This window comes from Haliotis asinina, chromosome 8, assembly GCF_037392515.1.
Source record: "Haliotis asinina isolate JCU_RB_2024 chromosome 8, JCU_Hal_asi_v2, whole genome shotgun sequence".
Lineage (NCBI taxonomy): Eukaryota > Metazoa > Mollusca > Gastropoda > Lepetellida > Haliotidae > Haliotis > Haliotis asinina.
In genome coordinates this window covers 58,766,110-58,781,706 of record NC_090287.1, presented here as the reverse complement: position 1 = coordinate 58,781,706, position 15,597 = coordinate 58,766,110, and the positions used below count along the sequence as shown (strand labels likewise).

Below are 15,597 nucleotides of genomic sequence, written 5' to 3'. Positions count from 1 at the left end.
TCGGCCTTATTAGCCAGCTCTTTCCCCTCTAAGCTACCCCATCGCTCCCACCCCTCCTTTCATCACACGGACGTGTGTGGCAATGACGAGACCCGACACCTCAATACATGAATGGAAATCGAATAGTCTTTATTTCGACAAATATGTGTGGAAGTACCACAATTTCACGTATCCATACAATTGTACACACGTACGTTTGGGAACACGCTTCCCTTTTATCCTACAAGTGCCGGTGTCGAAGTCTTTGCCGTGGCCGCAGCTACTACAGTCACAGACCCGTCTCCGGTAGCGACATCCCTTCACACAGTTGCCCCATCCACCCCACTGCTGGAACGAACAGTCTGAGCCGCACGCCTCTTTCTGTCTCTTCGACCCAGTACATTTCCGACCTCTCTTCATACATGACCGGACCCGAGTTCTCCGTCCGCGTTTACAGGCTGACCAAGCTGACCAGGAGGACCATACCCCTTGTTGAATCTCTCGCCAGGCACGAAGATTCACTGTGGGTAGCTGACCGCATTTCGTCAGGTTGTTCCTGTAATAATTACGACCAAAATCATTTTCAGTATGCATTCACGGTGAAGACGTTCTGGACGCTAAGGTGATCGTAACTCCCATACATTAACAAAGACTTGAGGTAATCTAAGCGCTAAGGTGATCGTAACTCCCATACACTAACATAGACTTGAGGTAATCTAAGTTCTCAGGTGATCGTAACTCCCATACATTAACATAGACTTGAGGTAATCTAAGCGCTGAGGTGATCGTAACTCCCATACACTAACATAGCCTTGAGGTAATCTAAGCGCTAAGGTGATCGTAACTCCCATACATTAACAAAGACTTGAAGTAATCTAAGCGCTGAGGTGATCGTAACTCCCATACACTAACATAGCCTTGAGGTAATCTAAGCGCTAAGGTGATCGTAACTCCCATACATTAACAAAGACTTGAAGTAATCTAAGCGCTAAGGTGATCGTAACTCCCATACACTAACATAGCCTTGAGGTAATCTAAGCGCTAAGGTGATCGTAACTCCCATACATTAAGAAAGACTTGAAGTAATCTAAGCGCTAAGGTGATCGTAACTCCTATACACTAACATAGACTTGAGGTAATCTAAGCGCTAAGGTGATCGTAACTCCCATACATTAACAAAGACTTGTGGTAATCTAAGCGCTAAGGTGATCGTAACTCCCATACACTAACATAGCCTTGAGGTAATCTAAGCGCCAAGGTGATCGTAACTCCCATACATTAACAAAGACTTGAAGTAATCTAAGCGCTAAGGTGATCGTAACTCCTATACACTAACATAGACTTGAGGTAATCTAAGCGCTAAGGTGATCGTAACTCCCATACATTAACATAAACTTGAGGTAATCTAAGCGCTAAGGTGATCGTAACTCCCATACATTAACACAGACTTGAGGTATTTTTAGCGCTAAGGTTGTATGAGCACTGTTGGCTAGGGCAGTTGTTAGAACGTTTGCTTGTTGAACCGAAAATCTGGGGTTTATTCCCACATGAGACCCCCGACATACGTAGCTTTGCTGTTAAGCCATGCCTTTGTCAGTCCTAAATTAGAGCTGACAGCCAACATAGGTACTAGGAAACAGCAAGGGAAATCTAGTTGATCATGCGTTCGGTACGCACAGAAATCTCGGTTCAATTGCCAACATGTTAACACGCGAAAAATATGTATGTTGGTAGCTTTGCATGCACTTTTCACTCTAAAATTAGAACTGGAATCCAAGTACTCTAATACCCCAGGGGGAATCTAGTTGTTAATGCGTTCGCTATTCCCTACATGGTTACCATACGCGCCTCTCATCCTTGACCCAACAGTGATGCTGCTTGACCATCGCTACAGCCCCAAACCGTTCTCATTCACTAACAATTTAAATGATACCACCTTCCAGCAAAGTCTGCATCATAATAAACCATGTCAATGCATCAGTAAAATCAAATGTTTGCATAATCTTTGAATGTTATTATGGTTTTATTTTTCTGGTTCGTTCATAGTTTGGGTGTGCCCGTAAAACTCACCCTTTTCCAGTCTTCTTGAAAGCGTTCGGCTGGATTTTCTTGGTGTCGGTGTTGTCGCACACCACGCGGGAGAGAGACGCGTGGTGGAGTTCCGTCAACTGATCTAATGGAGGACAACCATTGCGAGGCAGCATATAGTTAAAGACACAAAGTCACACCTAATTTTTCTAAAAAGAAACTTAATGCACCTCTCTCAGTAATGATAACTATCAACCCACAGGTAAGCTATCATAAATTATCACAATTCACGTATTTGGTTATAATTATATCGAATGATCGAATGAACTAATGCAACGTTGCATTAAACCGACTCTAGCTCCTCCGATTGGCTGAATATCATTTCCTGTCAACATTCTCCTCCACTGAGTTATGAGTTATGACACTTGGAACGCACAATTATTGACACAATTAAATATATTTGACGTGGGGAAATCTTGATCGAGGAGAGGGTTGATTTCGTCGTTATATTCCTTTCCTTTTATATGGCACTAAGGGAGGGTTAATACTCCTATATGTCTTTCTAACACTGTTTCTAAGCGATTCACGTCCCACTGATTGCGCTCGATCAGCCGTTTTATTGATGATAGCTTGGAACGTTCGGTAAGATAAATGCGTCATCACATTTTAAAATGCGTCATCACATTTTAAAATGCGTCATCACATTTTGGAAGTTAACATTGGGAATTAACAGACCCTTCTTGGGACAGACCTAACGCTGGTCTGATTATTCCAAATGTCAACCCCCACTGAATATGATAACTTATATTTTGCGTACCTGATGTGAACCCCACTTCCTTGTCATCCGTCTCATACCAGAACCTGTCGCCGATCTTGAACAGCTCGAACTGACGGCCGACAATGCAAGAAAAGGTGTTCCCCAACAGGCCTCCAGGAACTGGGCGTTCTGATATGCCTCCAGAGAACAGATCAATGTCGCTGGGAGATCTACAATAGGGGCACATCTTACATCATGAATTGAAATTTGACATGAGGATGGACATAGAATCTCTGCACCTTCATATTCCTGTTCTTTTCATGGTCCTTGTTACTATGTAGAAGTAGTGATAATATTACGCTAAAATTATGATTCAATCTCCAATGGTCCGAGCACGCACCTGTACAACGATTTTAGAGCCTCCGCCGCCTCTACAGAATGTTCAGCAAGTCCTCCACGGCGTGTTTTGAAATCTTTAGCTTCTGGAAATCCACACCACCTCCGCCAATCATTGTACCCTGGTAGACCATGATCACGGCCACGCTGAATGTTTAAAGACATAAGGTCAAGGCTGTTGCCCTCAGAATCTGGGAAGAGGAAGTCAGAAACTTCAGGGCTGACATGTCTATCAACGGAATTGGCTCTATCAACCAGCAGCCCTCTTGTTAATTGGTTTATAGCATCACCATTGGATGAAATAATAATGGACGTATTTCCAAATGAGTCTCTTAGTTGAAGATCTTCTCCACCCTTGAATCTCCTGTTCGGACGACTAAAGAAGGATCTAAGCATGGAGTGTCCAAAGCGGTAGGCAGCAGTAGCAAAGGCATTGCGAACACTTGCATCAACACTGTCATCATAAATCTTAACAGGACCTTTCGATGGACGGAGTTTAAATTTGTTGTAAAACTTGGGGGAGAGGACGAGTGGAAGAAATTCGGCATAGGTGATGTGCTGCATCATGGCTCCAACAATCCTCCTGGCTTCCTGGAACAGCCGCTCATCGTCCCAGTGCTTGTTGATACGTGCAAGCTTCCTGGCTACTCTGTTGTGTTCCCGTAGCCAGATGGTGTGCATACTCGTCAGAGACATGTGTTCGTCCACTCTTTCGTCACCTGGACATGGATAATTGAAGACTCAGGCGAGGCTTTTTAGGCTTTCCTGTTTTTATTGCATAGCATTATTAACCTTTCAAAAATACCCACCATTGTAGAAATCATTGGCACACGATCTAAAGCAGGTCAGACTGTAAGGGTAACAGGATAGTATAGGTCTATAGTGAACATATCATGAGTGAGTGATGTAGTGACTGATTTTAGTTTCACGCCGCACTCAGCAATATTTCAGGTATATGGCGGCGGTCTGCACATAATCGAGTCTGGACCAGACAATCCAATGATCAACAGCATGATCTGCGCAATTGGGAACCGATGACATGTGTCAACCAAGTCAGCGAATCTAACCACCCGATCCCATTAGTCGCCTCTTACGATAAGCATAGTCACCTTTTGTGGCAAGCATGAGTTGCTTAAGGCCTATTCAACCACCTCATATTCACAGACGAAGGGGCCACGTTGGGCTCAGTCGTAATGTGGCACAATTCGCTTTGCAGAGTTGTGTCCTTTGGGCACGATACAAATGTATGATTCTAATCAAGATCCGACTTAATCATGCAACATTGCAGCTGTGGTTTTCACCCAGGTGACGAGATGCTTAGTCAGAAGAGGTCAGATACATACCTGCCTTGAAACAAAAGTTGGGTTCAGTGGAAGTAACACATTCCGTAACCGAGTTTCTTGGAAGCAGTTCCGGATTTTCAGATGACGTTCTCAACAAACCTGAAAGTGTGGAATTATTGAAAGGAGTCCTTGCATCTGCAATCCAAAGACACACTGACATACACTGTATTTAGTAGAAGACAGTCAGTCATGAACCAGGTGTTCGGGAAAGACCAAACCATCGGCTATGCTTGTAGGACGCACCTCCAGTGTATTATGATATCAGTAAAATGAAACCGTTTGGCTGAGACAAATCAACTAGAGAAAAGTGTATAGGTGGATCAATTAAAATTGATGACACCAGGTCTTTGTAAAAATATCAACTGTCGGCTATGGTTGTCGTATGACTTACCCCCAGTGTGAGCACGGAGATCATCCTGTTCCTCCTCGGTGGAACCATACACTTGCGACGCATCTATGTAAGCCGTCAGCTGGTTCAGTTGCTCTCCTGGAACTACAAGCCGATGACGTTGTTGGGTCTGATCAGAAACATCCACAAGAGATTGGGATATCGAGGACATTCCATCTCCAACTAGACATTACACCGCAGATCGCTTAGCCTGATTTTGTGGAACCCATATTGGTAGAAGATGTGGATTTCATAACACGATTTGGCGACAGGTGAGATCCTTAAATGCACTTTACCTATAACATCCAACCACCCTTGTCATTTTTAACATATGCTCCCACCATATTTGAACATGGTACACCCAAATCGCTTTTGAATCTTTGAGCATATTATATTTCCACCGTCCACGAGGCTTTGAGCCTATTTCTCTCCCCTCTCTAACCTTCAGGGACGAAATCCATGTACTTCATGGTCACATTCCACATATTCAGCTAATATACTTCGGCAGTAGAGTCTATGACACTCCCACCTCCATGCACACCTGAACCGTTAACCCTCCATGAATACTCTACACCTTCAACTCCACCACCTCCATGAATACTCTACACCTTCTACTCCACTACCTCCATGAATATCCGAACCTTCTACTCCCCCACCTCCATGAATGCCTGACTCTTCTACTCCTCCATCTCCACCAATACCATAACCTTCTCCTCCTCCACCTCCGTGAATAGCTGAACCTTATTCTCCTCCACCTCAATCAATACCTGAATCTGTTACTCCTCCGCCTCCATCAATACCTGAACATTCTACTCCTCTACCTGGCACCCTGAACGCATTATTCTCTCTGACGCCCTGACTTTGACTCACCTGTTTCACAGTTTGCGTTGGCAACCTGCACTGACCGGACAAAGTTGAGACATGTGCGGTTGAACCGTCGATCTCCTGGCGGTACAGCAATGTTGAAGCACTGATGTCTGGCGGATATTTTAACGAAAAGTGTACTATCATAACCCATATCGTCACACCGACATGCGTAGCTGAACATAGAAATGAAGCTGATCCTCCAAGCTTATTCTTCTTCTGTATATTGTATCGTTTTCCATCGTACGTTTATACATCCCTAGAAATCATAATATTTACATTATTTAAACAGGGGATTCAAGGCTACAGGGTATCTGTCTGTAAGAATCAAGGTTACAGGTGCCTGTTTGGGGTATTTAGTGTCATAGGTACCTCACAGTAAGAGTCAAGGTAATATGTACCTGCTGGTGAGATTCAAGGCTACGAATGATTATCAAAGGGAATTCAAAGTTACAAGTACCTCTCAGCGAGATTCAAGGCAGCGGAAGAGGCTCCGTCTTGAACGTCATCCTCACAACAGATTATGGCAGCTCCATCAGTGCCTGTACATAAGAAAATTGTATATTGTTATTTGATTCATTACTAGACTTAAAGGTTCATTATAAAGACCTGCTTTTCTGGAAAGTAGAAGATGTCTCCAAACCTTTGTCGTTTTCTCCTGTCAGTATACTGTTATATTTACCAATATATTTCCCAACGGATGATGACAAACGTTCTTGTCAAGCCAATGGCATGTGATTTTTTGTGAGGTTAAGGGGAAGTTCATAGATGGTCTTCTGCATTTTTGGATATGTTTTGCGTTGGCAATGGTGTCCCCCAACCCGTTGTTATTGTAATGTACGTTTTCATCTGATTTTACGTGTATTAGTCCATAAAAGGGAGTCGCTATAGCATACGTTCTCCACCCTAACCTAATCCTCACCCCAACCCAGCCAGCCCAAACCTAACCCTAAGATTATCAAACGAATCAAATATTGGCGGAATAAGGTAAACATGGTGGTAAAATAGCTACATAATTTAGTGGCAAACGTTTTCTATAATCGCATCGCCATAAAACACTTTATGGCCATTTCTTTAGAGATACTAAACGCAATTTTCGAAAAAAATGAAATGTCATAAAAGTAAGCGTTGATATTTATGCCTTCTACTAAAAATCTTGACAAAACGCCAGCGTTGCTTTTGTTTTGCTGTTCAGTGTAATTATACTTCCGGTAGAATCATTTAGTGGATATACATTTTCAGGATGCTTGTTTGTCATATTCGTTGGATGCTGCTCCTGGCCAAATAGGGTGGGCAAATGGGAGTCAACCAGATAAAAAATATCAAGAAAACAGTTCATACTCAAAATATAAACCAAAAGTCACTGTGTTCTGTAATCTGATTGGTTGAAAAGCATGATCAAATGGTATTTGATTCCCTGAAACTGCAAGACTGTTTGCTGCGTACTGACACGTAGAAACATCGCAAACAATTGTTTTGTTGTGTCATCAACAGTGGTGACGTCATTCAAATCAAATGAGCAGCTCCAGATGCTACTATGGGAACCAGCTGAAACGGCCAGCTGATGACACTTCACATGCTGTACCCGTACTCGATGTAAATGAGTGCAGACAGTAAAACCCTTTGGTTTACTTTTTTGTTCACATTGTCGATAAACATCATGTGTTGACCAATTTCCGGGTGTTATTGAGTATCTCCTGTTTATCTCCTAAATAAAAGACCTTTATTCTGATAATGCCAACGGGAATCTTGTACCAAACTCCCCCAGCAATTCTAGAGAAGCGAGTGAACATGATTGTGAATTTGAAAGTCCGATTGTGAGGAAAGCACGTGTGTACAGTTCTGAACAAGATATGTAAAATGCATCATAACCGAACGTCTAACAAACCAATAGCTGCAATATCTGCTGACCTCGCTCAATAGGGGTATTGGTGACGTCATGGTCCAGGAACTGACCCCACTGCATGACCATGTGTGTCACGTCACTCTGTGACGTGGCGTCGACGTCCGGGGTGTGAAGGGTGGTGCTCACAAGACGTGGACTTACAAGCGGGCTCCCGTCACTTCCGGTAGTTCGGGGCAATGATATACCTGCAATAACATGTGACACTTTTAGTACAGATAATTTTATGTGGGAGGAACGTCCGAAGTAATGCAGATCACCGACGATATCCACTTGTGTGCTTGAGTCAGTTTAATCTTGAACAACACTCAACAATATTCCAGCCATATGGCGGGTGTCTGTAAATAATCGAATCTGAACCAGACAATCCAGTGACCAACAGCCTGAACATCATTCTACGCAACTGGTATACTACGACATGTGTCAACCAAGTCAGCGAGCCTGTCCACCCGATCCCGTAAGGTGCCTCCTACGACAAGCATGGATTACCGAAGATCACTTCGCATTCAGATCTTCACGGCCCCCTGCACACAAACTAGGTACACTATGTAACAACACCATGCACGCCGCTCACCATCGCCATATTGTGATGAAAGAAACCTCCTCATTGGGATGAAGCTCTGTCCCCAGTCAGGATGTCGGATGTTGTTACAGCTGCCGTCGGCTGTCCGGAACTTGCCGGTTATGTTGCACGTGATGGAGTTGGTGCAGTTGTTACTGCTGGATTGACATCAGTTATAAAAGAGTGACTAAATCGTTTGGAAAATGTTTAAAACTAAACAGAAAAGGGTTAGAGGATTCTACGAAGGAGTATGACTGAGTGAGTGAGTTTTACGCCGCGTGTATCAACACCCCAGAAGCGGGCTTTACACATTGTATACGTGTGGGGATCCAAACCGTGGTCTTAGGCGTGACGAGCGAACCCCTTAACCACTGCACTACCTCACCATCCCAGTGCCATCAACAAAATAAGAGTCGTTGATTTTGAATTACGATTCCTAAATGTGGAAACAAAGAGCTTAAACTATCAAAAAAAAAAGAAAAGAAAAGAAAATGAAACCAGCTGAATCGATAGATAATAAAGAGTTTTTAAAAAGTTTTGCTCAAAGTCAATTGGCCACACCCAAACCTCAAAGCTCATATGTCACCATGCTAATCGTATAGTATGACTGATAGGTCATTTATACATGTAAGTCATTTATATCTGTAGGACATTTATATCTGTATCTTTTTAATTAAAACCTCAGACTACGCGTTCGGATGTCAATCGAATTTGGAGCTATTATAAGTTCGTTATATACCTCTGATTTTCCAACACAGTGTGTTTATCTCCTAAACATGAGACATGTCGGCAAAGGGCAGTAATAGAACTCGAATACCATACCTACAAGGCATAAAACTGGCATAAAACCTTTCCTTTCTTTCACTGTTCAAGACAATACAATGCACACAGTGGCTGGCTAAAGGTAAACGACTATAGTAGAGACGAAAGAGACGTACTGTATATTTAGATGTAAAGATTCCTTCAGTCACCGGCAGAATAGCTTGTCGGTTAAGGTCTTTGCAGGTCACTCCGAAAATTTGATTCCCCACAAAAATGTGAAGCAGATTTCTTGAGTCCCCCGCGTTGATATTGCTAGAATATTGCTAAAAGCGGCGTAAAACTAAACTCTCTCGCTCACTATAATATATACTAAATATTTAGAGATATTTGTAATTTTGAAATTATGAAAGATGATGCATTTATTCATTAATATACTGATAAAATATCACTCATAAAAATACCAATATCCCTAACTTTATTTTTTTGTCCTGAATAATAACAATTTTTTAACTGCATTACATTCATGAGAAGGTAACAGTAAGAACACCGTTGACTGTTTTGCGCATAAATGTTATGTCCTTTGTGATGAACTTACACTTGGGTGGGTCTCGAAGCAGTGGAGGCAGCAAGTGTCGCCAAAAGCTTTTTTCTGTATATCTGACCGAGCTCTGTTGCCTTTGGTTTTGTGGCGATGAACGCAGCATGTTGTTCCGACGTAGATTTTCCACCTAGTCGGTCAACCCCTGAAACACAGCGGCAGAAATGGTTAGAGGAGAATTTCGCAAGTTTGCTTGTGTAATTTTTGATAATATTGTTTTGCTGGTTGAATAAGGCCACACTCTTCAATATTCAAGATATATGACTTCAGTCTGTACATGGTCGAGTCTGGACCAGACAACCCAGTGATTAACAGCATCGATCTGCGCAATTGGGAACCGATGACATGTGTCAACCAAGTCAGCAAGTTGACCACCGAATCCCATGAGTCGCCTCACACGACAAGCGTGGTTTGCTGAAAATCAATATTCTAATCCTTAATGTAACAGGTTCATTATGTACGAAAAAGATACATTAGCTTGGAAGACTTGTGCAAGCATCAGCTTAATCAACATTTAAGCGATCCAGTGATCAACAGCATGAACATCGACCATAGCATTTGGAATATGATTACATGCGTCAACGAGCAGAGCCACCCGATCCTGTTAGCCGCCTCTTTAGAGGCTTGGGTTACTGTAGATCAATTCTAACCCGTATCTTCAAGGCGCAGTAGGTACAAGGAGATAAATATTGATAATACTAGTACTCATACTAATACATCGTAATGTTAGTTTTAATTCTATATTTGTAATATTCTAGTTCGTCCTGTGATCTTTTCCGAAAGGTTCTCTAATGCACATACTGTGTTATCAATGTATCGGTTGTTCACGTTGTGAATAAAATACTGCAAGAGTAATTACACAAATACAAATACAAACAATATCCTAAAGGCGGCGTAAACGAACATTCACTCACTCTATTTTGCTAAACGCTACAACGGCAAGAGTTAATCGTTGGCGTTGTTGTTGGTTGATTAAAGCCGCGATTGGCAATATTCCAGCTACTGTATATAGTGTCGGTCTGTAGGTAATCGAGTGTGAACCAGAAATTCTAGTCACCGATATCATGAACATCGATTTACGCAGTTGGGATACGATGACATGTGTCAACCATGTCAGCAAGTCTGAACACCCGATCCGGTTAGTCACCTCTACAAGCGTGGGTTGCTGTAGAAGAATTCTAACCCGGATCTTCACCCAGTGAATGTGGGTAGCAGCTTGAGGACGCCAGTCACTTTGACATTTTCATAAAACGATAAGTGTGCCCTTTGTGTATCTTACAAACGTACTCTCTCAATAATTATTAAAGACCAGGAACCACCTCGCTGAGTAAATTCATCGCTCGTTAACTAAATATTATGTTACAAAACAATGGCTGGAAGGCAACATGCTGACGAGACATCTTAAAAGTCTTGATAGAAATTTCCTACAAAAACGTGCCTGCAATAAAACGCTACTCTGTGTTACTCAGACGTACTGAATGGCTCCGAGACAATATTTACAATGTCAGTTATGAAGTGAGCGAATTAAAACTTAAAGTGACACCGACAGAATCTCATCGAGTGAGCGAGTGAGTGAGTACGGTTTTACACCAGCAATATCTCAGCGAGAGTCTCCAGAAATGGGCTTTACACATTATACCCACATGGGAATCGAACCCAGATGTCAGTATTTTAGCCACATCGTGCCTAAAACACGTTTTGAATACGCAATGAATACATTCAGATCAAAAGGAAATGTTAACGAAAGACAGTAGAAAACATTATCATACTATGTAATATGCAACGCTATGGTGTCATCGAAATGTAAAACAATCATAGACTGCCCTAAAATCATGCTGATATGCAACGCTCATCCGTGAAATATACTCATGGAACCAAATCAGAGAACACATAGTACAATTGTTCCTTTCTTCCTTTCTAGGTTTCTTCACAAGTTATGCTTTGCACTGTGTGTGAAATTCTGGAAATATATAAACACCTGCAATCTCATGCGTTCCTCTATTTGTTTCTATGACTTTATGTGATTAGTTAAATTGTTGGCTGGTCAAATTTTTGAGTGATTGAGTTTAGTTTTACGCCATCTTTACCAACATTCCAACAATATCACAGCGGAGGACACCAAGAATGGGTTTCACACATTGCACCCATGTGGGGAATCGAACCTGGGCTATCGGCGTGACCAGCGAACGCATTAAGTACTAGGCTGCCCTGTTCACATTAAGAGCTTTCAGCAATATTCTAGCATTATTAATTACGGTGGAAACCGATTCACCAGAAACCAATTCCATACGTTGAACCAATGTCTGGAGGCAAACCCGGACATTCGACGTGAAGAGCTAACCCTTTAACCACTAGGCTACCACACCGCAGCGTTGGTATTTAGACATAAGTCAGAAGTCCTTTGATATGCTGTTTCAGATTTTTAAGATGCGTTGATGCGAGACATGGGGAAACACCTTTTAGACATCTCTTCCTGGTTTTAAGTCGAAGGTATTGAAGCGCGATATTCAAATTTAAGTCCACGTCAGACAATTATCAGACTTATTTTAATCATTGATATTAGGCTCTTCAAAAGCGATGACTGTCAGAACAAAATACGTCAAGTACACCCTACGTTTTGGAAGGTATCCTAAGTGATTTTCACTAGTATGGCAATGTTAATTATGTTTTGTATTGACAATGGTTGTGTAAGCACTTAGCATATCATATACTGTAAACTGAGACATGTAGTTGTTAGACACATGAATGAGAGATAGTATCAATTATTCGCCTTCATTCTAATGGTAGATCTTCTTTGCTGAACTGTACAGCTGCGAACACCCTGCACCATTTGTGAACACCTGGTACCTGTCCTCATCACTGATCTTTCAGTGATCCACACATGGGTACAATGTGTGAATCCTATTTCTGAATATTGCTAGAATATTGCTAAAAGTGGTGTAAAACTAAACTCACTCGCTCACTAACAACCATCTTCCTTTTACACCTGTAATCTCCTTCGAAATAATCGTTATTCCCTGTGTGAATATGTGAAAACATAATTTGAATACAGGCGAATAATCACTATACAGTTCATAATGATCATTCTGTGTATTTACATTGTAAGCTATTTCCTAAATAGTACAGCTATGTATGCTTCTTTCAATAGTTATGTTGAAAGATGGTGAAATCAGTTATTTCGTGAAATGACTAAAAACATTCTATTAAATGAAATTTCATTTTCATGGAATTTCACTCAATAACTTAATCTGCAGAACTGAATCAAAATTGCATCTTCCTGCACAGAGCAGCCACACCTCACAAGCCCCCGTCCTCCGTTCATATACATGAAATTTTATTTCATGAAAAGACTGAATTGTACTGATTGTTGGTACACAAAATGACGCCTCTTACGACCAGCATGAGTTGCTGAATATGTATTCTAATCCGACTTTTCACGGGTCATAGGATGATATACATAAGATATGCATGGTGGGTTTGAATAGACGGTAATAAGTATACTTGAAAAGATGCATGGTCCCTGCCGAGATAACTACCTTTGGGAATACATCCTGGCTGCTTATGAATCATTCCCTAAATCTCAGTCCTTAAATTTGTCTAATTGGCAAAACAACACCGCGAAGCTATTTGTTAGAACTGATCTTCAGCAACCCATACTTGTCGTAAGTGAGTGAGTGAGTTTAGTTTTACACCGCAATCGTAGTTCAGCAATATTCCAGCTATGTGGCGGCCGTCTGTCAATAATCGAGTCTGGACCAGACAATCCAGTGACCAACAACATGAGCATCGATCAACAGAGTCAGCGAACCTGACCACCCGATCTCCTTAGTCGCCTCTTACGACAAGCATGATCGCCTTTTATGGCAAACATGGGTTGCTGAAGGCCTATTCAACCATGGACCTTCACGGGTCTGCTTGTCGTAAGACGCGACTAACGGGATCGGGTGATCAAGCTAATTGACTTAAGGCACATGTCATCGTATCCCAACTGCGTAGATTCGATGCTCACAATGTTAGTTACTAAACAGTACAGCTACGGTAGATGTTTCTTTCAATAGTTATCGTGAAACATTGTAAAAGCAGTCATTTCGTGAAATATTCGTGAATATTTCGTGAATATTTCAGTCATGAGATTTCAGTTTCATGAAATTTCACTTAATACCTTAATCTTAAAAACTGGATCACAAATTCAACATTACTTATTTGAAACTTTTTTGGCAGCGACTGTTGCATTTAAGCTTGGCTTTGAAGCATTTACACCTGTTTTCTTGACACTTGATGTGTCCACAGCAGTCACACCTCAAAACATTAAATGAAATTTCATGAAATGACTGTAGCATATTGATTGTTGTTACACTAAATTAAGCGAAATAGCTGTCCCTCTTTGTCATTTCAGGAACCGACTGTTTTCACTGTCTGACTGTAAGATAGATAGATAGATAGATAGATAGATAGATAGATAGATAGACAGATAGACAGATATATAGTGTACCCCACCGTGATATAGCTGGAATATTGCTAAAACTAAACTCACTCGCTCTATATTTCTAAACACTAAAGTTACGAGAGACAACCTTTTGTCTTTGGTTGCTGCTGACACCGACCTCAGCAATAGGCAAGCTATACATGATGGTTGTCTGTGCATGGTCGAGTCTGGACAAGACAATCCAGAGATCAACAACATGAGCATCGATCGATGCAACTGGGATAAAATGACATGTGTCAGCCAAGTCAGCTAGCCTGACCACCCGATTCCGTTCGTCGCATCTTACGACAAGTATGAGTTGTTGCAGATGTATTCTAATCCAGATTGTCACGAGTTCAATTCTAACCCGGATCTTCGCGAAAATGTTTGCGGAGTAATGGTAGAAAGAACCGTTCACGGTGGACATATATTTAGAGAACAGCGTTTACTTACCAGCCTCAAGGTACTGCTGATCTTTTTGTTGTTCGACAAAATCCGCCAACGAAGCTCTATCTTGGGCTTCCACAGACTGTTTCATGGCCACGACAGCCGCGACGAGGACAAGGAACCTTGAGTCCATATCTGGAGACAAACAAAGGAATTTGAAACTAACCATATCTTAAACTGACAGTTATCCGTTTGAGTTGAAGGTATTCATGCACGAGGTTTAGAATTTTTCATCTTCATTCGTGAAATTATCCCTGGATGGACTTCGTTACATGGATCTACGTGTGACGTGTGTTTTTAGAATAAAGATCTTGCTCTCTCTCTCCCTCTCACTCACTCTCTCTCTCACTCTCTCACACACTCTCTCTCTCTCACTGTGTGTGTGTGTGTGTGTGTGTGTGTGTGTGTGAACGCTTTAGCCACTATGCTAGAGAACTACTCCTCAACTCGCTTTAGAGGGAGTGCAAAATTAAAACAATACCTAGGTTCCCTACATTTGTACCCGTGAGGGGATTAGAACCCGGACCTTCCGAGTGAAGAGCAAACTCTTCAACCACAAGGCTTCTGAACCAATCAACTCTCTTTAAAACCACAAGGATACAGAACCATTCAACTTACTTTACAACGAGAGCAAAATTAAAACGATACATTACCTTCTTAAAATTCCTTCCAGGCTGCCTGATCAAACACGTAACTCACACATTTATACCTGATGTAGGGGAATTATCTACCTGGACGTGCCAGTCTGTGATTGGATGAACACTCCTCCACATCGTATAATTATACAAACACGTGAGGTGGATAACCTCTCTGACTCGACGTAACCAATACTAGTTCCTGGTATCTGCACAGAGCACAGAACACAGAATACAGAGCACAGAGGTCGGTTGTGCTTGAACATATGTTCGCATGGAGCACAGCCGACATGACGGATATAGTCCGTAAATAACAAAACAATTGTGTCCCTTGAAAAATGATTAATGACTGCACATGGGATGGGCAGAATATATCGTGGGTGCCACGTCAGTTATTAAACGGCTTAAAATATAGATTAGCGCATACCTTCTGTGTGAATAGTTGGTCTTGAATTCCATAATGTAATGGA

General features: G+C 41.8%; 1 protein-coding gene across 2 annotated transcripts; it reads right to left on the bottom strand.

Moving 5' to 3' along the window:
- Window positions 1–104: 104 nt before the first annotated feature.
- On the bottom strand, window positions 105–15,197 carry LOC137295372 (peroxidase-like). 2 transcript variants are annotated; one of them, XM_067826698.1, is made up of 13 exons: window positions 15,146–15,197; window positions 14,499–14,627; window positions 9,578–9,725; window positions 8,233–8,378; window positions 7,667–7,846; window positions 6,216–6,297; window positions 5,762–5,868; window positions 4,895–4,996; window positions 4,504–4,602; window positions 3,165–3,879; window positions 2,825–2,994; window positions 2,050–2,152; window positions 105–535 (listed from the first exon to the last, which is right to left on the bottom strand). In XM_067826698.1, exons 2-13 carry the CDS (start codon window positions 14,623–14,625, stop codon window positions 130–132), a joined length of 2,385 nt encoding a protein of 794 aa, XP_067682799.1. In that variant the 5' UTR covers window positions 14,626–14,627; window positions 15,146–15,197; the 3' UTR covers window positions 105–129. The 2 variants fall into 2 exon arrangements, with proteins under 2 accessions (XP_067682799.1, XP_067682800.1); XM_067826699.1 differs by having other exon boundaries at window positions 8,233–8,375.
- Between the last annotated feature and the right edge of the window lie 400 nt (window positions 15,198–15,597).